Source organism: Limulus polyphemus, unplaced genomic scaffold, assembly GCF_000517525.1.
Source record: "Limulus polyphemus unplaced genomic scaffold, Limulus_polyphemus-2.1.2 Scaffold1062, whole genome shotgun sequence".
Lineage (NCBI taxonomy): Eukaryota > Metazoa > Arthropoda > Merostomata > Xiphosura > Limulidae > Limulus > Limulus polyphemus.
In genome coordinates, this window is record NW_013666672.1 from 271,626 (window position 1) to 298,086 (window position 26,461).

General features: G+C 35.5%; 1 protein-coding gene across 2 annotated transcripts in view; it reads right to left on the reverse strand.

Moving 5' to 3' along the window:
- LOC111082998 (transcription factor 12-like) overlaps positions 1-25,495 on the reverse strand; it is a 102,881-nt gene extending 77,386 nt beyond the window's left edge. For both annotated transcript variants that reach the window (XM_022389040.1, XM_022389038.1), the window contains exons 1-2: positions 25,385-25,495; positions 15,540-15,601 (exon numbers count right to left, since the gene is read on the reverse strand). In XM_022389040.1, the coding sequence (XP_022244748.1) occupies positions 15,540-15,601; positions 25,385-25,463 (141 nt within the window). In that variant the 5' untranslated portion in view covers positions 25,464-25,495. The remainder of the gene's footprint in view (positions 1-15,539; positions 15,602-25,384) is intronic.
- Between the last annotated feature and the right edge of the window lie 966 nt (positions 25,496-26,461).

The following is a 26,461-nucleotide window of genomic DNA, read 5'->3' on the forward strand; positions in this document are numbered from 1 at the left end:
TAATTAAATGGTAAGCTTGTTCTGTATGCTATACTACTAATTAAAAGGGCAACTTGTTCTATATGGCATACTACTAAATAAATAGCATATTGTGTATGCTACACTACTAATTAAATGGAAAGCATGTTGTGTATGGCACACTACTAACTAAATGGTAAGTTATTGTGTATGACACACTACAAATTAAATAGTATGCTTGTTGTGTATGATACACTACTAATTAAATGGTAAGCTTGTTTCGTATGCTACATTACTAATAAAATGGTAAGCTTGTTTTGTATGCTACACTAATGAAATGATAAGCTTGTTATTGTATGACATATTACTAATTAAATGAGAAGCTTGCTGTTTATGGCATACTACAAACTAAATAGCCTGTTGTGTATGGCACACTAGTAATTAAGTGGGCAACCTGTTGTGTATGGCACACTATTAATTAAATGGTAATCCTGTTGTGTATGACACACTACTAATTAAATGGGCAACTTGTCGTGTATGGCAAATTACTAATTAAATGGGCAACTTGTCATGTATGATACACTACTAATTAAATGAGTAGCTTGTAGGGTATGGTAATAATTAAATAGCCTTGAAACTCACACATAAAATCACACGTTTCCACACTGTTGCCTGCAACTGAGCATGCAAAACCCTCCAATGGGAGTGCAACACATCCTTATAGTGCATTTGACTCCCTCTATATTGATTATTCAATCATCACTTCAAAATCATCCAAGAAAAAACACACCAAAATTGGGGAGAATGAGTGAGATGTGTGAAAAACGGTATCTATCAGAAATACATTTTTTGTGTCGGAAATTGTTAACTTCCAATACAATATAGCTAGAATACCATGTTGAAGTGGTAAAAGGACAAGTACAAATATTACCTAGATGAGCCCCCTTCAGGCAACATGTAAAGGGAAACCATAGAATAAGGCACCCTATATGATGGAACAGTATAGGGGTACACCCATGGGAGACTGCAGCTCATCTGTACCAGGGTACACTTTGCCTATAAAGAAAAGACATTTCGCTAGGTCAAGCAGAAAACAAGCACAGTTCAGAATCCGATTCAAAGACGTGCCATCTGGTGTAGTATAGCAATAAAATTCAGGGCACCTGGCACATGACAAGCCAACAGGCATACTTGTAAGGAATGGGCTCAGAAAAGAAGGTTGAAGGTGTGGAAACAGAACGAGCAAGACCAGGTGCCCATCTGGTGATTGATATAGGAGACAAATGTGGAGTTGTCCAAATGGAACATAACTAGATGGCCACAAACCATCATAAGAAAATTATCTAAAACTCGATGTACCCCTAAAAGTTCTAAGAGATTGATATGAAGGGCCAATTCGTCTAGAAACCATCTACCCAAAATCTCCAGAGAGTCAAAATACACACCCCATCTCATCAGGGAAGCATCTGTAAAAGGAAGGAGATCCAGGAGATAGGGAGGAAGAGGAACACCCTCTGTGGTATTGGTTTTGTCGAGCTACCAAGTGAGGTCAGTGAACAAAGAAGGAGGAAGATGAATAAAAGAGGACAAGGGATCCCAAGCAAGTTTCCATTGACCATGCAAAGTCCATTATAGATATTGCATATGAGCACAACCCAAGGGAATGAGGGATTCCATGAAAGCTCAAATCCTCAAGAGAGAGAAAACCTCCCACACAGGGAAAGAAGGAGAGGATATAACAGTTGAAACAAATTGCTACATGTCTCACAAATGAAGAGGAGAAGGCTGGGTCCTGCTGAGACGTGAATTGAAAAACACAAGCAAATGAATGAGGTATTGAGTGGGTGTGAGGTGCGACTTCTCCAGTTTGCCCAACCAACTAAGATGAGCTGCCTCCCAAAGGAGGATAATAGTATGGTTTTGTAGGAAGCTTGTTAGTATGGAGCCATATAAAACCAGTCATCCACAACTTCAAGCTATGAACATGATGACCATAAGATATGACTACCCTGTTAAAACCATATGGAGCGAATGCCAGTCAAAAAAGTGAAAGCATGGAACTGAAAAACCTGATCTAAATGAACAAACTGAAGGTAGCATTTGGATGCAGTGGAAATGGGAATGTGAAAATAAGTATATGAGATGTCCACCTTGGTCATACAAAGACCTGGAGCAATAGAACACCTGATGGTGATAAAATTCTCCATGGTAAATTAAGAGAGGTCAAGAAACTGATTGAAGCATGAAAGATCTATGATTGGGAACTATAAACAGATGGGAATAAAATCCTGGAGAAGAATAAAAAAAGCCATTTGATAACATCCTTGGTCAACAGGTCCAATACTGCCTTGAATAGATGGTGGGAAGAAACAAGATTCCTGGGAGGATGAAAAAAAATGGGAACAAGAGACAATAGAGGAGGAAAGGCAAAACGAATGGTAAGGTACTCTGTCAGAACTTGAAGTACTTAACAATCAGCTGCAAGTGGATGCTATATGTCTACAAACCGAGACAAATTCGCTCCTGCTGTCCCTGAGCCTAGAGGATAGTCACCATTAATACTGAGAGCATTGAAGTCAATGAGCAGCAGAAGGATGGATTGAAGCAGAAAAATATGAAGGAGGTACAGGGAGAGTATAGGAAGCAGTAGGATATGAGACAGGAACAGGCAAAGAAGGAGCATGAGAGAGACAAGAAACTAGGGAGGAGAGGGAAGAATGATGGAGTGCAGCCTCAATATATAACTCCAAAGATTAAAGTATTCCCCCAAAACATTTTGATATATATATAAAAGGAGCTTGACAAAGATCTCTGAGATAAGAGGGAAGTAAACACACCTGTGTAAGAAAGGTATCACTCCCTATCAAATCCTAGCAACAGAGCAACCAAGTATGGAGTGACAAAGCTGAAGAAGACAAACAAGCCAAAGTAGAAAAAATAAGTGAACAAGTGTCTGCCAAAAACCCCTCAGAAGAATGGTGGATAGCCTTGAAAAGAAGGTGAAGAGAGGATAGATAGTGTAAGAGTGTTGAAAGGCTAAGACCAAAACAGGAGAACTGAGCTTGAGAAAGACACAGGGAAGACAGAGGATTTAAGCCAGAAGGTGAAGAGCCAAAAGACACAGAACAAAGAGAAAATTTATAACAAATCTGAGAAACCATATCCAAAAAAAAAGTGGAAGGTCTAGGGAGATACAAAACAGGAGGAGTTGCAGCAAAGACTGGAGGTGGGTAAAGGCTGTAAAAATCTCTGTCCTCATTAACAGGTTCTACTGATAGATAAATATCCACCTCATGGTCAGAAGAAGATCAAGACTGCATGAAAGACTCCATTAACAGGTTCTACTGATAGAGAAATATCCACCTCATGGTCAGAAGAAGATCAAGACTGCATGAAAGACTCCAACTCCCATGCACAATGGCCAACACCTCTCAACAGACAAAGAGGAGCCTGATGTCATAGTTGTTGTTTGTCCAGCCTGAATAATGTCTTGTTGAGTAGCCCCAGACAAAGTAGAAGTAGCATTAACTTCAGATTTCATAATGTGGAAAAAAAAAGTTATCAAACTGCAAAAGCAGTAGTAACATAAATAACAAACTTCAAAGCAAGCAATCTACAGTACCAATTTGATGAAATTGCACAAGCACAAAACATTCCTTAACTTGCAGGTATGAAATCAAGAAGTGATAACTGAACATTGAATATAGAGGAAGCCAGTTGCACCAGGAGGGTGTGTCACTCCTATTGGTGGAGGGTTGTCGCATACAACAGCACAGCAATATCATGTGGAAATGCATGATTTTAGATGGGAATTTCAAGGCTAGTGGCAAGTGCAAATTGTGCATATAGAGAGCAACACTGAATCTAAAAAGCTGTATGTGAGAGGAGATAAGTTATCATATTAGAATCTTGTTTTTATGCCACCATATACTTTTTAATGTATGACTGTGAAATACTGTTCCAAATGTTCTGTTTTACTCCCCACAATTTAGCCCAGATTTTTGGTTGACATTCGATCTCACTTTCCATATAATCTCATACAGCCTTAATAATATTCTTATTAGAACTTTGTGCAGGGCAAGCCATGGTGAGAAGTATTCTTTCAGCCTCCTTGTTTCTACAAGGTACAGTTTCATCATTTCACTTTAATTTAAGAGAGGAAGAGCAATCCATGACATTTGCATTTTATAACTATTTTATTCACTGTTTCCTATTTTATTTCCAGAATAGTACATGTTTGATCGTTTAAACAACAATAAATGTCATATCAAGTTAACCACTAACATACATTTGAACTAAAACACTTTGATGAAAGATGAGGGATAACATCAAGTTAAACTAAATAATACCACTCACCTGTTCTAAGCTATTTTTCTAACACATGTAATGCAAGATAATAAATGTGTCTCAGATGGCAGTACTACTAATTTCACCCTTCTATAACTAGGAAAAAATACACCTTTATTTAGGTTTACATTAATTTAAAGTTTTCTAAATATTCATTCAAGTGTTTTACATGTGGTTAGTAGACACCCGTTCAACAAGATGTAGAAGGGTTGTAAATCTTCTAACTTACATAAAAGTGACAACCAACAATAATTGTCACATGAAGCTTATACTTGCTTGACCTTGTTTTTGAGTCATGCTCTTCTGGAGTGAGATTATGTCCATATCAAGGTGTTTAATTGTAAGTTAAATGTATAGAGGGAATAACTGCTGCTGTAGGTAATCTTAATTGTGGGAAATCTCACTAAGACTTTTGTCTGACTGAGCATTTGTAGCATTGTGATTCTACCTTTTGCCTATGTCTCATGCAAACATGCTTTTTCCTGCTCTAGCAGCCACAGTTTCTAATAAATAAATACAGAAATTGGTTAGCTTTACAAAAGATTCACAGTGTGATTCATAAGAATAAAGATTTTGTTTTTATTTACTGTCAGAGTTGATTTTATTGTCTGTTTAACATTCCTGAATCTGCTATCTACTGCAGGTAATTAAAGTTCACCATTGATCATAGGTGTACCCGAATATCACAGACTAAGCTAGTAAGGTACATTTTGATGCAGTGGCCTACAGTTTATTATTACAAAGGTTGCTGTCAATGTAATTCTTTTTCATTCAATTCACTGGTTCTGTAAAGTTTATAAACATAATCATCACAGAATGACACCTTATGATACAATGTAGAGCTTATGGTGGAAAGGAGGCAGTTGTGGTTGAGGCAGTGACAAAATTTGAGTATGCAACAAGGACTAGGACAGTCCTTCTCTTGGACTAAGTTTCTGCCAGCCATTGCAAGAGCCATGTTTATATTTTTGATCTATCCTCAGAACTGAATGAGGTTCTACAGGTTACTTTTTAAAATGCACAGTCATATGGATAAGTAATTGTGGTGATGTTAAGTCTGGACATCACTATAGTTACTCAGCTGGTTTTTATAAGACTCCTAGGCATTCATTGACTAACCTAATCATTGTCAGGCATTGATTTTAGCCAACAATGACCAATAAGAGTGGTGAAATGCAAATTGTGGACATAGTTCACCATGACAAATTGTGTCACTGCCAGACAGAAGAGCCAACATATTGTCATCAGATCCTTGGGTGGTGAGAGTTAGTCTGGTAAGTAAGGTTAATGTTGAATGTGATGACACATATTCCTATGCTCATGGTGTTCTATTTCAGACTTCACACATCTCCACAGGTTTAGATGAGGGTGAGGGCATCTCTTAAATAGTAATAGTGTCTCATTCTACAATAGCAGATATGATAAGAGCAGGTACTTGTCTGTAATACTGTCTTACAATGGCAATGATATGAAACGTGTTAATCCCCCAGGTTTAAATGGATGTTGAAAGAAGATTTGAACTGTTTTCTTAAGCATTTCAGACAAATTGTAACTAGAAATGGCTGAACTTGGGAACAGTCTAGAGGAACCAGACCAGCAAGGAGCATTTAAATAACTAGAATACAGCTGTCACTTACTTGTATCAAACACATTACCATGTGGATAAACGAGTAATCTACAGATCCAAGTTCAAGGGTTGAAGGCAAAGGTCCCATGGGAAGTTAGTAGCTTATGCAGAAGATTTAATAAAGTCGTATGGGAAGATGTTGATAATGAGATTCTCATCAGCAAGTTAATAAAGAGACTTCTGAACAAGCCCTTGCAGCACCAGAATGATCTTACGCACACCTTATCTCTGACTACAGCAGTCTCAATAGTGACATAGTTTGAAATAATCACATTGAACCATGAGCAGATACAGAAGGCGAAACTAGTAGCACTGAGAGCTGCAGCTTGAATCTACTATGAAACACAATCCAAGTGAAGCATTGGCTAAGGGCTCTACTGCCTCAGATGCTGCATGGTGTTGTGATATATTTACCATGGTTCCAACTGGGACAACTGTCGTCCAGTTGTTATAGTTCCACCACATATGTAGCAAGAGATGGGCTCCAAAAATGCCAGAAGTGTGAAAGAGGAAGCTTCTGTTCTGTTTCAACTGTGGCTCCCCTCATCATTCAATGCAGGCATTTCCAGTACATGAGTATCAGGCACAAGTACCATCCCAACAGTTGTCACAGCAAATGCAGCACTTTCAATGACAAGTTATGGTTGCTATTGTTTCAATTAGTTTAAACTAGTGGAACCTATGTTGATTCAAAGAATTTCACAAAACATACTGTTTTCCATCTTGGAAGCACACTACACTGGTTGAAAGTTATAATTTTCCTATACTGAAAATGTATTTCCAATAGGTACTTACTTCCTCTCACTAAATTAGTTATTATTGTTCAGTGCTGCCCTCTGTATGCAAACTTTTTCTTTATACATGCCACAAGCCTTCTGCTCCCCCATATTGGAATTAAAAGATTCCAATATTCCAATGTGTCTCTCATGCAAATCATCATGAGTCACTTATCCAACAATAGGAGTATGACATGCTCACGTGACACATCGAAGTTTGGCAGAAGACATAAGCACTGGAGTAAAGTGGGGAAGAAGAGTGGAAAGTGTGAGAGGAGGTAAATACCTATTGGAAATAGACTTTCAGTATAGGAAAATTATAACTTCTGATACGGTACTTACCTCTTCTCACAAAATTAGCTAGAATCCCACATTGAATAGGAGGAGAAACTGGTGTGAGGAAATGACAGAAGTATCCCCCAAAAGCATCCAAAGAACACCCCTGGAAATGAGAGAGTCAGATATGAAGATCAGATGAGAGGAACGTACCATTTGTGAACCAGGTATACTCTTTGCCCCTCTGTGAAATGTGGAGAAGATAAGGGTGGAAAAGGAGAGGAACACATCCAAGTGGTAGAGAACTGTGTCAGGATCATATCCCAAACCATACAAGATAAATATAACTTAATTCTATGAATAGAAATGTGGGTAAAACAATGGATGTGCCCTCAGAGAAAAGAGTAGCTAGGGTATGACGGACCATACTCGGTAATTCAACTACATCCAAAACCCATGCCACTGGGAACCAACATCCATGTGGGGGTAGGATGAGGATCATACCATCTTCACCTCAAACACAAGAGACTGGGGGATTGAAATTCATGTCGTCTCCCAGGTATGACACAAGTATTAGCACTGAGCTATCGATCTGGGGACCCAACATCCAGTATCGAAAGGATGTCTATCACATGCAATCAACTCCTTGAACTTGGAACTTACCAGAACCATCCAAAAGACAATAACATCCTTGTATTAAGATAGGATGAGGGAGATCCAAAAGACAGAACCATAACAATCGCATGTACCACTTTTGTGACCCACAACACAGATCTGAAACGTGTGAGGACTTATGTTGATTGGTTCTACAAATCCAAAACCCAGCTGCAGGATACCGACATCAGTGTGGGGGTATGATGTGGGCTCCCAATCAAAGTGGTGAACTGCATTTTCACGTATCACAAATAGAAGGACAGTACATCAACTACACTACTCTGCACTGAATGGTTATAGCCATCTTTGTGTGGAACCCATTCGGGAGGGTGCCTCCACGGTTGACCATCTCAATGGCTTGGAAGAACTGGAAAGTGGTAAGGACTCCCATACTCCATTAGAAGAAAGGAGGTGAAAAAGTGGTGGAGAGTCCAAAGGAACATCATCACCTGAGACAGTGCAATGAGTGACTATGAAACCCTATTTTGAAAAGCAGAGGGTAAAATGGAAGGAAGGGAAATAGGCGAAAAGGAGGAGCTACCCTCTCAAGCTGCCAAGGTCTTTGGGAGAAAGGAACGATCTGGATAAAGGAGAAAATTAGTAGAGTGATAAAGTGTATGTGAAATGTCAATGGCAAACAAATCTGATTGTCGACATCTACAGGCTAAGAGGAGAAGGAAATATGTTTTAAGGGAAAAGTGAAACATGGAACATGAGGAAAGTGATTCAAATAGAGGTAATGGAGCACCACATGAACATTTCAATCCAGAAGGATAGGTTGCCTGGGAGGGAGATGCAACTGGAAGGAATGCAGTAGCAGGGTCAGGACAGGTGAAGTAAAATCTGTACAGTATCAGAAAAAACAAAAGGTATGAGATAAAGCCACTGAATAACAAGGAGATGGGTCAAATGGTCAAGTGAAAACTTCCACCACCCAAGCCACAGTAGGCAGGTCAGTGAGAAATCCCTGAGTTGTAGACCTATTTTGAAGAAGGATGTATGGAATCAGCCAAAAGGAAAGTGACTCGATGTGAAAAATCAGATCTCCTCACCAAGGACCAGATATAAGCCGGGCATGAAGATGCAGGACTTGAAGGGTGGGACGTAGGACTGGTGACCAAGATTGATGAAGAAGGTAGGGAGATGAAGGAAGAGGTACAGGGGCAGAGAGTAGCAGATGCTGTAAGGGTGAAAGGGTGTAAGGCTGAGTTGGCCAATAATGAGCAATCAGAAGGACCCAACAAGAAGTGGTATGGATGAGAGAGATAACACCAATGAAGTAATCAGATAGTAGGATAAACATAAAGATATTTATGGGACCAATCCTGGCTGAAGGAATTGACTGCCAGAGCCTGAGGGACCAGTGACCAAATGAAAGGTAAATTGCGATTGAGGCTCAAATCAAAATGCATCCAAGTGGGGTGAACCCCACTGACTGCAAAGCTCCCTGAAAACAAGGTAGATCTAAGGACCACTCTGTTAGATATATCTGGTCGGGGTGGGAAAGATAATCCACAACAAGATTGAAAGCACCCGGCACATGACACGCAATGAGATAAATGTGTTGTTTGTGGGCCCAGTATAAGAGATCCAGTGTTTGAAAACATAGATCTTTCAACCAGGTGCCCCCTTGGTGATTAATATGTGCCAACACCATTAGTCGGAATGAACCTTCACTAGACAATGTTGGGCAAGAAGAAGGGCGTGATTAAACATCCGACATACAGTTAGAAGTTGGAGAACATTGATATGCAAAGCACTTTCATCCACAGACCAATGGCCCGAAGCTTCCTGGTGGTTGACCATGCACACCAGCCCTGCAGGGATGCATCTATGAAAAGATGTAGATCTGGATGCAGGGGAGGAAGTGGCACACCCACTGAAGTATGTGCCTTGTCCAACCATCAAAGCAGATCGTCTTGCAGGGTAAGAGGAGGGGCAATGGGAGTAGAAAGAGGATCCAGCACAATGTTCCATTGATTGTGAAGAGCCCACTGGAGGTATCTAATATAGGCACGACCAAAAGAGACCAGTGACGTAACTGAAGACCACATCATTCCCAAAAGCGACAGACCCTTGTGATGCAGTAAGTGATGGAACCGAGAAGGCAAAGTGAACTAACAACTAAGTCTTAAAGGAGAAGACTGGGCCCAACTGGTACAAATGTTGAAAAAGACCCCAAATTGGCGAGTTATTGAGTAAGTCTGAGGAAGGACTTCTCCAGTTTGATTAACCAGCCCACTCGTGTAGCCATTAAAAGAAGCTGCCGAGTATAACTGGCCCACTCCAGTTCAGAATGAGCCAGAAGAAGCCAGTCATCCATGTAATAGTGAAAACTCAACCCTAGAGTATGAAGATGTCGAACAAATGCACAGACTACTTGAAAGGAAACATAAGGGGCTGAAGCAATCCCGAATGGTAGGGCTCGAAATTGATAAACTATCCTGAGATGGACAAAAATAAGGACAAGACCGAGATGATATAGGTACATGAAAATAATCATTAGCGACATTCATTTTGGTCCTCCATAAATCTGGAGAAAATGACCACCTCAGAGTGAGAAAAGACTCCATGGTAAACTGGGGCAGGTGAATGAAGTGGTTGAGGTGAGATATATCTATGAATGGCCTCAAGTCCCCAGTTGTTGGGAATAAAAACCTGTTGAAGGTTGGAGAACATGTTCAATGGCCTGTTTAGAGGAGGGAGGTGGGGAAAGAAAGAGTACCACAAATCCTTCTGATAAAAAATGAAGAACCCATTGATCCTTGACGAAGGAATGCCAGTGATGAATAAAATCGGCAAGCTGAGCTCCCACTGGACCAGAACCCACTAGGTAGTCACTGGTACTGTTGGTGATGTGAGGTGCATTGTCGAAAAAAATGACGAGAAGAAAGTAAGGGTTGAGAAGGGGAAGGATGGGAAATGGTAATAGGTGGCATATGGGGCTCTGACTGAGACAAACATGCAACAATATTGGTAAGGGTATATTGTTGTTGGACTGATGCCACCCATGGCTCTTGTGTTTCCAGAATAGTGTCAAAAATGTATCGCTGCAGAAACGGGGCTATAAATTCCGAAGATAAATCGATGGTAAACAGATATGAGCCAAAGTCCTATCATAACCTAGAAGGTCCCAACAACAGAGAAACCACGTATGCAAAGCCAGACCTGAAGATGACAAACGAGCTAGTGTGGAGAAAAGAAAGGAAAGGTATCCCCAGAAAACCCTTCACGATTTTTGTGGAGAGCCTCAGAGAAGAGGTGTAGAGAAGAAAGATACCATAAGAGTTGTAAAGGTAAGACACGGGCGAGAATACTGAGCATGGGTCAGGCTGACAGATGATCTGGAAGCCACCTCCCAAACAGGCAATATGAAACATAAGAACTGTTGGTCCAAAAAGGGACAGTTAGCACGATGGTAAGAGATCACTAACTAATCTTAAGCCCGTGGAGGTAGAGGCATGCTAATCCCATTGCTTAATTGCAAGGCAAATTGATCAGCATGAACCCAAATATCAGTGGAGGGAGTAAAAACCAAAAAGGGGAGGAAAGATTGGTCATGTAGTAAGGTAGGACGTGGCTCATAAGGAATAGGAGTAAGGGATAAAATGTCACATACCTGAGTAATAAAATCCAAAAAGACCAATTAGGTCTAACTGATTCCTCAGGTAGAGATTGGGAAGGTATGGCAAAATCAGGATGATCCAAGTCCTCATTAGTCTGAACAGGTTTTGCCTGACCCACGTAACATTTGATCTCCCGGTGGATAAACGTGGATAAATCTACTATCAGGTTGCCCACACCCGAGGCCTGAGTAGGAATGCTAGTCCCTGCTGTGACCCCTGAAGTGAACTTTGGAATCATTGTGAAGAAGAGTCCACCAAATTTGAGTGGTGAAAAAGAATAATGCGACTCGAACTGATAAAAATTGAAGGTAAAGAAACTGTCTGAATGAAAACTAATGAAATTAAATAAAACCATTTTGTGAGAAAACTTAAGCCAAACATGAATCATTGAACAAACAAGAAGCACATCCAAATACAAGCACTGCCAAACAAAAAGTGATAGTTCGATAGAGGAGTATAGAGGAAGTCACATGTGTCACGTGAGCATGTCATGCTCCTATTGATGGAGAAGTGACGCATGATGATTTGCATAAGCGAAATGTTGGAATCTTTCAATTCCAATAGGGGAGAGCAGAAGGCTTGTGACATGCATAAAGAAAAGTTTGCATATAGAAGGCAGCACTGAATGAGAAAAGCTAATTTTGTGGGAGCAGGTAAGTACCATATCAGAACATTAATTTGTCCAAGTGCTGGCGTTGTGCCAGTGCTACCTATAATTATGGATATTCAGATAATGCAGAAAGAATTAATGCTATATAGCTATGTAGTTAGCACCACAACCAAAGTACCGCATCTAAGAGTGAATGCACAACTTCCCAAGAATCTGAAGTCTTTAGCTGAGGATTGAGCTAACAATCTGAACCTGACTCACAGGCATGAACTAGTAAACTGGTCAAGGAATTTGGAGATAAGTTTGTTGAATAAAATTTCCATTTAGGTTGAACAATAATAAGTCAGCATACAGATACAGGTAACTCATATCTGATAAAACAACCATGATGCATGTTTCCTGATATCTAGTGAATTTTGACGCATGGGATAATACAACTCTCAGAAAGCACTTGATCATCTCTGGTGTCAGCTTTCATAAAGAAGAAAGAAAAATCAAGGTTCTGTCAATGAATTTCTGCTACATATATGGATGAATGTCTGCAAGCAATGGATGGCTAACATTGGTTCAGCATACCACATTGTAGACCTGGTTTCCAGCTATTGACAAACCAGACTGGATAAGAAAAGTAGCTCAACACTGCTCTTAGCATTTAGTAAGAACGGTATGAATACCCATTTGAGAAGATAATGAACCTTATACTTCAACGACAGAAATGGGCAAGATGTGTCATATGTATGGATCATATTTATGGCTTTGGATGCATATTTTTGGTGACAGCTGAAAACCTGAGAATGGTATTGCAGTGCATTAAAGATGCAGGCTTGAAACTGAAATAAATAAGTGTGTATATAAACACACGCAGAGAAATGAAGTTTTTCAGTTACATAGTATCACAGTGGCTAAGACTAAATGAGAAATCCATAACTTTCAAGGTTTCATGTCATATTTTCATCAGTTTGTTGCCAATATATCCCTACTATTATTTGCACTGATCAAGGCTGATACACATGTGTTGTGTGAATGCATAAATGTGAACACATGTTGTGATCCCTAAAGCCAGTATTCACATTGGCCCTTGTCACTGTCCCTTCATCCAGAATATTGGTGCCTTTGATAGTAAAACTGGAGTGGTTTTGTCACAGGTGCAGGACAGTATGGAATGTCATTTCATATTCAATATGAATGCTAACTGTTCCTGAATTCTGATATGGTACAATAAAGAAAAGACTTCTTGCATTTACAGTATTTGATAATTATTTCACCACTGCTTGTATGCTAGGAAGTTCACCAGTTCAGTGGTTTATGTATTACTGAAATAGCTGATGATTTTCAAAAATCTGAAAGGTACACTTGCATACTGAAAAATGATGCTGCAAGAGTACAACTTTAATTGTACAACACAGCCTGAGTCAGCAGCATGGAAATACTGATGGACTATCTCTCCAGCCAGTGAGAGAGTGTCTGCTCATTAAATGTTAAGATCCTGGACACTATGCAATGGTCAAAGTCACTGCAACAGTATTGACCAGTGCTAACAAAAGTATCAATATCATAAAAGTTGCAGCAAGAAACAAAGCTGAAAAGCATCACCTGTTTATGATGTACCAAAGATAAATAAGACTGAAAAGATACAAAACATCTGTTTCAGTCTAGTCGTGTAATGTATTTTAGCCTCAAAACCAGAGCTCAAGTCTCAGCTGCACCATAAGCACCGACAGTGCATACAAGGAAAATTTTCCACTAGGGCCTTATAGTGTAAAAACCATTCAATCCACCACTAAGCCTCTTCCTCTTTTCAACTGGGACATTCCATTTCCACATCAACCCTAAAGACACCTACTAAACAGAAGGCTGTTTAAAAGGCATACCCAAAAACAATCATGGGTGGACAGGTGCTACATAGCACTTCTGGGATAATTAGTCACTACCAGATCTAAGACTTACCATGTGAAATAAACATCTGATGCTACCGGAACTAGTGGAAATCAACCTAGAAAGAAAATGTAGCTAGGGGTTGAAGCACAGGATGGACAATCACCTGTCATAATTGTCAAATATTGTTCGTACATCACAGACAGTGAGAAAGTTAGTTGGGCATTTATCATCTCATAGAGCAACAACATTTTATGTAAGGCTATAGGAACATTCATGCTTCCCACATGCAGCACAAGCATGGAGACAGAAGCCATAAAGCAAGTTCTCCTCTGGACTGTTGAGAGTAATGAACCACTAATAAATAGTGCTACTGACAAAATATTTGCAACTGACTTGCAAGCAGTACTTTATAAAAATCAGAGTGGTTGGCCTCCAGATGGATGACAGGAAGGAAAATAGGTGCATGGTAAGACCATCACCTGGATGTGTATGCTAAAGATAAATGAGAACAGCTGTCAAGCTCACAAGAGAAGTCCCTATATGAAATCTGACATACCTCTACTGATAGGATTACAATCTCCTCTGCATTAGTAAGGCACAATGGAAGGCCTTAATCAGCATCCAGGTGGAATGAGACTGCTGGAAAAAAAAGTGCTATATGATGTAGGTAGGAAAAGTGAAAGATGTTGAACCAACAGGACAGTATTGAGTCAGAAGGCCACTGGTAAAATCAGTAAAGGAACTCTCTTTTTTCCTCCTGTGAGGCAGCTGGCTTCTACATTATAGGTCAGCAACAGCTATCAGCACAACCACTCGATTGTCCCCTAGTACTCCATTCAACAATGAAATTTAACTACTACTATTCTTCTGTTCTAATCCTTGTTATTCAGGACTGTAAAGTACCATCAAGGTTAGCCACTATCACACACCCACTAGAAGCCATCTTGCTAAAGGATGTAAGGTATTATTAAAAGTTACTACTATTAGTCACCTGTTCAAAGTTATATTCTTGTCAAAGGATATAAAATAATATCACATTCAACCACTACTACTCACTTTGCTCTAAACCATCTTGTTGATAAATGAAAAGTAATGTCCAAGAAAATCACTACTGTCTCCTATTTTAAGCAATATTTTTGCTAATGGGTGAAGTTTAATTACTACAACTCATCTATTTTGAGCTATCTGGTTGATGGAAATTAAGAAATGTTAAAGTAAAACATTAATATTCCCTTTCTCTAAGCCACCTTTTTGTTTAGGGCTATAAGATACTGTCAGTTTATTACTACTACTCATTTGTCCCAAGCCATCCTATTTAGGGGTGTAAGGTCATATCAAGGTTAACCACTACTACTCACTCGTGCTAAGCCATCTTACACAGGATATATCAAGTTTAACCAGCACCTCTCACTTGTCCTAACCCACCTTACAGAAGACCAACATACTGAGTTTATCCATTACCTTTCATTTGCTCTAAGCCATTTTTTTGCTGAAGGACTTACAGGGATATTAAAGTTAACCTAACCATTATCACTCATCTGTTTAATGCCATCTTGTTGAAAAATGTAAGGTATTCCTAAGGTTAACACTACCACTCACCTGATATAAGCCATCAGGCTAAGGGATGTCAAATCATACAAAGATTAGCCACAATCACAAAAGTGCTGTAAACATCTTATACTCCAGGAATGTAATGCAATATCCAGTTTAACTACTACCACTTACATCTTCTAAGCCATCTTGCTAACAGATGTAAGATAATATGAAGATTAACTCCTACCACTCACCTGCTCTAAGCCATCTTCTTGCTGAGGGGGATAAGGTAGGCCAAAAGTCATTTCCCTCTTATCTGTAAAATTTAATCACACAACTCATGAATTAAATTTCGTTTTTAATCTGAATGCTGGTTATTTTCATAAAAACATGCTGGATAGTTTGTTTAATTATGGCTTGCACAACAAATTCTTAATATAAACAAGATGGATTAATTTCTAGAAAATGATACAGATATTTACTATTGACAAATTTAAATCTTAATTCTGTATGTAAGCATTATTCACAAGAAAGGAAGCATTAATTCATTGATTGTTGTGATTATATAAGCAAACTATTCAAATTTAATCACAAAAACTTTTAAATTTCAAAAAGAAACTGTTGTAGGTAATCATTGTCAAAATACTCTTCACCACAGAAGATGCTCAACATACAAACAGCACTATTGTTATCACTAGATCTAGATTATTAACTCCATTAATTTATTATCTGTGAGCATCAATTCACTGACTAGTGTCACACAGAAGTTATTGATTAAGCAATGTTAAGAGTAAATTGGTTTATGTCACAAAAATGCTCAACTAATCTAAATTAGTGCTTACGATTATTAATATTTTCAATTATTCTAACTATTCAAGTAGTCAAAATATTGCCATTATGACTTCTCATTAATTAATTAAAGTTTGTCCAGTTTCAAGCCAATATGGCCTGGTGAATACGGTGACTGACTTGTGATCGAGGGTCAAGGGTTTGATTCCTCTTGTCACCTGCAATGCTCACTATTTCAGCCATAAAAATGATATATTTGTTTCAATGTTTTTGAATTATGGCAAAGCTATTAAGACTATCTGCCACTATCCCTCATTTTGAGCTGTGACAACAGGGAAGGCAACCATCTGGCAGCATCCACTGCTAACTCTTAAGCTACTCTTTATCAACAAATATAATTGACCTAATATCACATCTTAGGTACCATTAGTAGCTTCACCATTACACAAAAAAGTTGTTCAACTTCAAATACGCACCAGTTTAAATCACACATGGCACAATAGCTAGTACTACTTTCATTGGAGCAAACAACTCACGGATGTGAGAGTGGCCTTTGGTTACACAAATTGCTACAATGATCTGTTGGTCCTGTTTAACTTGTTTGAACTAAATAATAGTGTAGCTTTAACTTAATATATTGCTTACTTATTACAAGCTACAAACATAGCCAGTGTTATTTAGGGTAAGAATGCTTTAATTTATATATGTTTTAGCAAAGTTAATATTCATTATTCTCTATTTGCTCAAAAAAATTTTGATTGCTTAATAACTTGCTAATTTAACTAGGTTTGTCAAAAATTATTAGAAATGAAATAATAATAGTCAAACAATATGTAAAACCTTTAAATTGTAAACTGTTTACCCAAACATGATTTCTGCTTAATTACGATTAGCTCTTGCTAGGTAAGAAACACTAGGTAGGGAAAAGTTTGACTGTCAACACATGCTTCTTAAACACTGCCTGCCTACCTATTACAGTATAACCTTTAAATTTTTGATTTATTGATTTCTCAGCATGTATGTGTATTTCTAGTTTCATTCAACCTTTACGATAATATGTATACATAACATATGAATAACTTTATGTTCTTTCTACATTTGTGTCCACATCAAAAACTTTGATGTTTTTATACATATAAAGTTAATAATTTTTTAAAGTTTTTCATACTGATGAGGATAAAAAATTAAATTCATCCTATATTGTTGTACCTAAGGGTACATGAATATAATCAATTAACAAGCTTCTCAATTAGTCAGTTAACAAATTCCATTAACTGCCCAGATCTAGTTGCCACTGGTTCATACTAGAAAGCCATCAATGGCTTCATGAGGTACAGTATTAAATCCAGACCATTTCACCAGGTAGGGGGGGAGATAATGAATTCAGATTCAATAAAATGGAAAATACTGTACTTCAGGTAGGAATTTTTTGCACAGGGTGAATTCCCCACCATGTACACCCCCTGAATTCAACACTGATGAGGCATGTATGTAAGAATCTGTACATGTAAGTCATTCACTTATTACTGGTGGGCTGCCTTTGGCTGTGCAGCATATTGTGATCTTGGAATAGTACACACACAATGTGGTTGTGGTATTCATGTTATCTATCTGTTTTCTGTGTTCTTAATGCTTCACATATATGCCTATGTGATTCCACAAGTGTTCTTATAACCTGCAGCTTTGCCTATTCATCACATTTCATACATACAGCTCACATTTTATGTCAAAGTGACTGTATAAAAGTTTCCCTCCATACTGAAAAGTTTTTGCATCTTCAAATTTATTTGCACCATGAATCTGTTTCCAAGACTTGGTTATTTACTGCATAATTAAAATGGTATTTGCTCATGTGATCGGTTTTAGTGATTTCCTGCATCTAACTAGAGAGTGGTTTTTACCTACCATGTACCCATCCCCTCCAGTCTGATGGGAATTATAGTGATCTACATCTTGGCTTTCCCATATGCCTGATCTGGATTATTCCAGAATGGGAACCACAAAATTTCAACATCACAGTTAACATGGTATACCCACTGCCTCTTTTTATCCAACAGGTGGGTAGTTACCATAATTCTGTACTTATCACCAAGTTAATTTTGTTGAAGGAACCAAACACTCAAGATGTTATATCCAGTGGTTCCATACAGTTGCATGCATGATACTCCGATGAAAATGGGTGGATTGCCTTGTAAGTCTCCTAGAATCCACCCATTTTATTAAGTGTCTTTTCATGCCAAACTATTCCACTTCAATGATCTGCCTAAAGTTGACTGGAATCCTATACTTGTCAGTTTAATGTTTTTCTTGATGCACAATTCCAAAGTCCGTAATAACCCCCACAATATTTTACAGTGTCTCCACTATACAATTAATGTTTGAATTACTTAATTGTAACTATGGCTTTATGTTGTCATCTTTTGCATTTAATATAACAAGGCAAACTTCTACTAGTAATTAGTAATCTTTCACTTTGCACCTTTCTTTTGAGGTTATTTTATTCCAAAAACAGATGAATGTAGCTTGAAAACTGAAAATATACCTACTGCTTTCATAACTTATATGAAAAGCTATTAAATCTTCAACTATCAAATAAAAACCAACATTTGGTTGATTTAAAAAATACATTTTGTATAAAACTTACCCACTTCAAACAAATAACTACTTTGTGGTACTTGACTGGCAATATGTATAAACCATGACTAATGTATTGCAGTGTAGATAGTACAAGTTGTTAGTCTTAAGCTGAACAAATGAGTAGCTTCCACTGACTAATCAAACAGTCCAAAGCTGATGGGAGTCGACATAACTAGATTAGCTAAGGCCCAAACTTGGTGAATGTTCACATAACTCAATTAGCTAGAATCCAAAACTGGTGAATGTTGACATAATTAAATTAATTAAGAACCAAATCTGGTGGGTGTTTACATAACTAGATTAGCTAGGGACCAAAGTTGATTAGTGTTAACATAACTAGATTAACTAAGGTCCAAAGGCAGTTGGTGTTCATATAACTAGATTATATGGACCAAAGCTGGTGGATGTTCACATAAGTAAATTAGCTAAGGACAAAACTAGTTGGTGTTCATATAACTAGATTATATGGACCAAAGCTGGTGGATGTTCACATAAGTAAATTAGCTAAGGACTAAAGCTAGTTGGTGTTCATATAACTAGATTATAGGTACCAAAGCTGGTTGGTGTTTCCATAACTAGATTAACTATGGATCAAAGCTGGTTGGTTTTCACATAATTAGATTAACTGGGGACCAAATCTGGTGGATGTTCATATAATCAGGCCACAGAAAATTACAAATGAGCAAACAAGCTCTACACTATCAAATTTGAGTTCCACTACTGACCATAACTTTGCATTTCTGAATGTTCTTCTAGCTTGTGTAGCATTTAAACATATTAACCGTGAAAAAAATGCAGATTTTTGAGACATCAAGGACTAATAGAAAGGTGTCCTCTATTAGATAGTTAGTTAAATTGACTTTCTTTCAGAGAAATCACTAATGTATTCTCCCATCATAAATAAATCTAGTCTTACAATAATGAAAATTTATATAATATGTACATTCATTTGTAATACCTTGAAATTCAATGTTATAGCTATTTACTAGATTTTGCTGCACACCTATTAACCTATTCAAATCATAAAGACATTAAGAAATAAAAAAAAATGAATAATCAAGAAAATCATCTTTTAGGTTCAAAATGATGGTCTTTTATCAAAAATGTTTATTAGTAACTCAGCTACACAAGTAATATGAAATGGGTGCTACTATAGCATGCAGTCTACACAGATACTATCATCATCACCATTTTAATGATTCACTAAAACATAATTTCTTGCTAAATAATTTATATCTATCCATGTTTTTGTTCACCAAATGATAATAATAATTTAATAAGTTGTGTGTTCCAAAAGAGTACCTCAAACTTAGGTTATAATTGTGTTAGTTTTGATTGTTGGAATTTATTTCATTCCAATTATATTTGCCCCAAAAACGTCATCTAATGGTATTTTGTACTTTATTAGTTTAAAAGCATTATTTATAATAAATGGCGCTAATTGCAAATAAACAAAAGTTAAAATGGTGATGATGATAGTATCTGTGTAGATCGCACACTATAGTGTAAATATCTTTGTAGACTACATGCTATAGTAACATCATAAAATGGATATCTAATTATTTAATTTGCAGCTGCCCTGAACATGCTAAAAGCATCCAGCTATAGTTGACATGCAGTGACAATGCATGATGATCTGTATCTTACATTGTACCTAGACAGCCAATTCTCATAAATATAGTTTAATCATTTAACATGTATAAAGATTTAAATTATTAAGTAAATTCTTATTCTACAATTAATTTCTAATCAATCATGGGTGTTAAGAATATTATTATTTTAAAACCTGTATAGCACTGCTTTTGAGAAATGATCTGAACATATGTAGAAACATCTTTTATACCAGTAAAGGAATCTGGAACAAAGAATGTTTGGAATCACAAGTGAAATCACAATTATCAGAACAATTTAGTAATGCTATTTAAAAACGGATTATACATGTCACCAAGAGTACAGTTTTACAATATTGTATTAAACAGTAATACAGACCTTTTAATGTTTATAAAGACACACACACATTACTAGAACATGTACTTCATTTCAGATTAGACGGGTAACTGTAAGTTTATGTATAAAGTAAGATTAGGATATTTGTTTCAATAAACTATCATTTTTGATTTCTCAAAAAGTCTGTTAGTCAATTCAATCCAGTAAAGTCTTGTACAAATCAAAATTTCTACCATTAGTGGCAAAATATTGTGAAGTTTATCTGTAGGTCATGAAGGATAAAAAATAAGAAGATAGATAGCATTTACACACTTTTCAGATTTAAATGGGAGTAACGACTAAGAAGCTCTTAAGGTTTTGTCTTCTATGCTCATTAACATCTCTTAAATTCATCTATGCAATACATGTACATTGATGATTTTGTAATTGTGTTGTGATCACAAAATGACTATAAATGTTTAAGATGTCAGAGCTGTGAAACATAATCTCATGACACAGCTGCACTCAGCAATAAAAGTCACTCCGTTATTGAAACCTCTTTAAGTCACCAGTCCAAGCTAAAAGTAACTTTTTACTTAAGTATACCTATCCACCAAGTTTGAACAAAGGAATTTCCAATATTTGTAGCTATAATAAAATAGTTTTTAATAATATCAAGACTTTAAAAGCTGTTTCTGATGAAATCTAGACCTCCAAGACTATTGTTAACAAGATCTGGAATTCCAAGACTATTGTTAACAAGATCTGGAATTCCAAGATTGTTGTTAACAAAATCTAAAGTTACAAGACTGTTGTTAACAAGATCTGGACTTCTCAGGCTGTTAATAAGATTTGGACTTCCAAAGTAGTTTTAAATAAATTCTGGACTTCCAAGGCCATTTCTAGTACAATCCAGGCTTCCAAGGCTGTTTTAGTAAGGTCCAAACTTCCAATTTAGGCTGTTATTTATCAACCCTAATATTCAAGTATTTACACCAATATTATCACTCAAAGATGCATCCCATAGACAGTTTACTTATAAGCTCTAACAATTTCAAATCTTTAAATCAAGTCATTTATAATTTTTATATATCTTAGTGAAAACAAATTAAAAGTCTTTGAACCTCTCTTCACAAGTAAAATTTACTAAACTTTTTCTGTTACTTTTATGGCATTTTAACCTCCTTGTACTATGATGGTCAAGATGCAACTCAAAATTCTTAAGAGATTTGACTAGTTTTATTAATAAAAATAACACACTTCTTATAATAAAAATTGTTTTAAACTAATAATTGTAATTAACTCTGTTAATGCCTTTCATCACATCTAAGATCTTGGGCAGAAGTTCTAAGCTTTTAACAACATTCCTTTACTTTCTCCTTCATTTTTAGATTTATCTAGTTAATGGTTAATACTGAAAGATGGCTTCAATTGGAAAGTCATTATTGCTTCCTTCAAATAATGTCTCCCATTATCAGTTTATAGACAATAGGTTATTACTTTTGTCATATAAATCTCATGTTTCATTCTCTTAAAATAATTTAATCAACATTGCTTTGTTTTATGACATTACATACTCCTAGTAAGACTGGTATATTAAATTATGCCACTACATATTTATAGGTGGCTTGCTTTGTTTGATTTTAGGAAACAGAAAACATTAGTGTTTTGTTTTTGTTTTTTTCCCCAGTGGAACAATTATCCTATTCTGTCAAGATCAGGAATTGTAAAAACAAACCATACATCCTTCCAGTGAAAAAGATGCATGTTTTCAAGTTACATGTGATCCTTACTGTACTATTCACTGAAGTAAGAAATTTTTTCTATGAAAACTACTCATGCAAATTTTAAACTTTTTGTTTTTATTTTCAGGAGTTTCATTGATTTTGTGTACAAATGACAACAGAAGCTAAGTTACTCTGCAAGTTATAAAGACAAAATTCTTAAACCCAGTGCTCTTTTGTTATTTACCAATTAATCTATTCATATTGTACACATGGATATATTAAATCAGTCTTCCTGCATTTTTATAAGAATCCAAGTGCATAAAACGTCTCTTAGATTTCTGACATTAGAAACTTGTGACAGTGAGCCTACATTGTACTAGGACAATTTCAATATCACCCAATGTTCTAAGCTTAATACTGATAAAAAAAGGGAAATGATTTACATTTTGTAGTCTTCTCTCAATATTAAATAAACACTTGGCTGAACAATTTCTTTTCTTTCAGAAAACATGTTCCTCTGGCATAATTTTTTTTTATTTCCTTATCACATGTCACTTACTTTACACTTCTCTATAGCATAACATTAAATTCCTTCAACTTAAAAAAGAACATTCTGATCTTTCTAAGCTAAAGATATTGACTTGTTTTTTAATAAAATATTTTTCATTTAAGTTAAAAGTTATAGAATGGTTTGCCTGATGATACATTAACTATTTCGTTGCCATCAATGACATTAAATAGTATTATACTTTACTTTTTCTTACGTTTTTAATGAATAGCAAAAGTCTCAAAATGAGCCTTTAAAGAACCTGTTACTTACAATCTTTTAATCATTTATGACCACTTATCACCATCTTTTGTTCCTACCATGAAGCCATTTTAAATTGTAACTTTTTCATGAACATCTCAACAAATCTAACTGTCCATTCTTTTCTATTCAAGATTTTCAGCTTTCCCACAAAGAAACAACAGGATTTTTAAAAATCACTCTATAAAAAATGGCCAAGTGGAGAAACTCATCTTCTCCTTCTCCAGTAAGTGTGTTTAGCTCTTTGGTCTTATTCTAATCTTCCATTAAAATTTTAACATTCAAATATCTTAAAAGCTTTAACTTTTTTTCATACTTTATACAAACATAAAAACTTGTGTCAAGTTTCATATCTGATCCAAGATATTTCTATAGCTTCCCTAAGCTTTGACTTTTTGTTTTGTTTATGTTATGAAACCTAGAAGAAAGTTCATCTCTGAATACTTTATATTTACCATTTGTTACAAAGTAAACTCTCAAACCATCCATTAAAAACATTCTTTTGATTAGAATCCAGTATTTAAGGAATACAATCTTTTGCTGCAATTTTGACTAAACTAGTTAAAAACATTTCAAGCTTTGTTAAAATTTTTCCTACTTAGCCCAGTATCTTAGTCTCTCTTACTATTACATATCATGCAGTTTTCAAATATTAACCCCCTAAAACAAATGCCACAGCATTTAAACCTTTCAGTAACCCATGTAATAGCCACTAACATATTTGTCTCAAAACTAGTCTGTTCTGTTTTAACTCTAAAACCATCTTTGAAGTTGAAAAAAAAGCAACAGATACTAAGCTCGTAAGAGCTATAGCAAGACAATGCACTTTCTCTTTAATGGTACAAAACTCTGAAAAGAATTTAGGGAAATTTATTACACTTCAAACTGTCAAGTATTTGACTACTAAAATTTAATCAATAAGCTTTAAATGTATTATCATTTACATCTAACTATCATAGTTAAGAATTCTATATACCACATAAACATACATATATATTACATGATTCTAGTTATAGCTTACTCTGACTGAATTCTCAATATTTATGCCGTAATACTTATAGATTATATGTCTGTTGATATTGTTGCTCTTACATACACCCATACATATGTAATACTTGTATAATTTGATACACTAATGAATAATTACTGATATTAAACTAATTGTTTTTCAATAGATTATTATGTCAAACATGTTCCAAGAAAACTTTTAATTATGTTACTGTTGCTAAAAGTTTCTTCCTGATAATCTTTTTTTCATGGAAACAGTTTGACATCCAGTCAAACATCCAACTCATACAGCGTATGACCTTGCTTAATATTAATATATTAAGTTCCAAATTACTTAATGAAACAGGCTACTGTTATAATTTATATTCCTGTGAAAGATTAATTCTCAACAATTATATAGTTCAAAAAATAAAATGAAAAATTATCTTACCACCAGCATCATTACAAAAACATTTTCTTAGGGCTATGCATAATTGAATTCATTATTATTAGATTCCATTTCCTACCCTTCAGACATTATGCTATATACTGTAACTAATGAAAGCAAGTTAAAACATGGCCTTGATCAACATTTTATCATATTACTGTTAGTACATTATGTTATTCATAGCTAATAATACAGAGCAATTTTTAAAGAGAAATTAAAAAAAAAATAACTAATGAGTATTAAACATACGATTATAAGTAAACTTATATCAGTTATTAAACAAAACTAATTGTTATTATAAGATAAAATACATAACGAAATTTATTAAATACTGATCATATTAATTATTATTCTTTAGGTTAATATTGTCCCTGCTATAATTTAGGATATTTAGGGTGAAACTCGGTACCTCGCTATCCTGTATCAATAATATAGTATTATAATTATATATATATATATATATACAAGTCGAATATTAAATTTAAACTCTAATAAGAACTAACATTGAAATTAATACTATAGTCTTCAGTCACTTTAAAGTATAAGCAGTTTGCGTAGTTATAACAGTGCTTTTGTATCTGAAGGGTGGTTACTTTCTTTTTATTTAAAATATTAATTAATAAATATTAATATCATTATAAATAATATAACATAATTCCTAGCGTGATAAAATTTCAAAGTGTTATTATTCAGATTCAGTATCTGTAGCTTGTTTGATGACGTTTTGGCAGATGTTTTTAAAATATAACATATTAAACAAAGTTTTGTATGGATTACCTTGTTTATTCGCTATCTTATTGAAACAATTTTGGAAAACTTCGTATAAATGCATCGGTTCGTCATCGTTGCTCGCCATGATAACTTCACTGCTTTATCTATGGATAGACCATAGTTTTCAAATCCGACACTAAGTGGCAGCACTCTAGATAAAATGTCAGTATTTTAAACATAAAGGGAAAATAACACAAAAATAAATGTTAAATTCTGAACAATTTTCAAAAGTTTCTAACGATTTTCTCTAAACTTAGTTACGGTACATGAAAAATATTTAAGTCCTAAAACATAACTTCATAAATTAAAGGGTTAAAAATATTTCAGACATTAGATAAACTTTTAACAGATAGTAGCATCTAGTGATGAAGAAAGAAACTAAAATACTTTAATAAACATTTTAAAACGCCAACAATAAAATTTGGGAATATGATTTAATTCCAAGCTATTTTGTATGCATCTTCCTTATTAAAGCATTTTTGTTCACCTGTAAAATAGTGATTTATGATGAGATGATGAGGTATAGAAAATGTAGTCATTAGTAAACATAGAGGAAGAACTGAAGAAATTATTTTTAAAAACGAAAACGTGATAAATCAAAGAAGTTCAAAATAAAAAAGGAACTGGAACTGATTATAAAATGAGTAAGATAAAAAAACATTAATAAAGATTAAGTTGAACAAATATATAAAAAGACGAAATTAAAATTGAAAGACTAAGGTAGAAGACTCATATGCAAATTAAGTAGATATAGGTGGCTGTGGTTAGTGTTCAAATTAATACCAATTAATTTTTTCTAACTTCACAATTAAAATCGTTGAAGAACACTAATACGAAAATTATAAATACGTTAGCTGTTGTTGTTTTCTTCATGCAAAGTTACACAGTGAATTATCTGTACTCTTCACCATGAGGAATCGCATCCCGGATTTTAACGTTGTAATTCCGTAAACTTACCGTTGACTTATCGGGGAACAAATGCGTTAGCGTTAAAATACATGAGACATCAGAAAAGTAGTCTGCACTTTTTCTGACTTAAAAAATGGGTAAGGTTATTAACTTATCATTTTCATTTCTTCACCT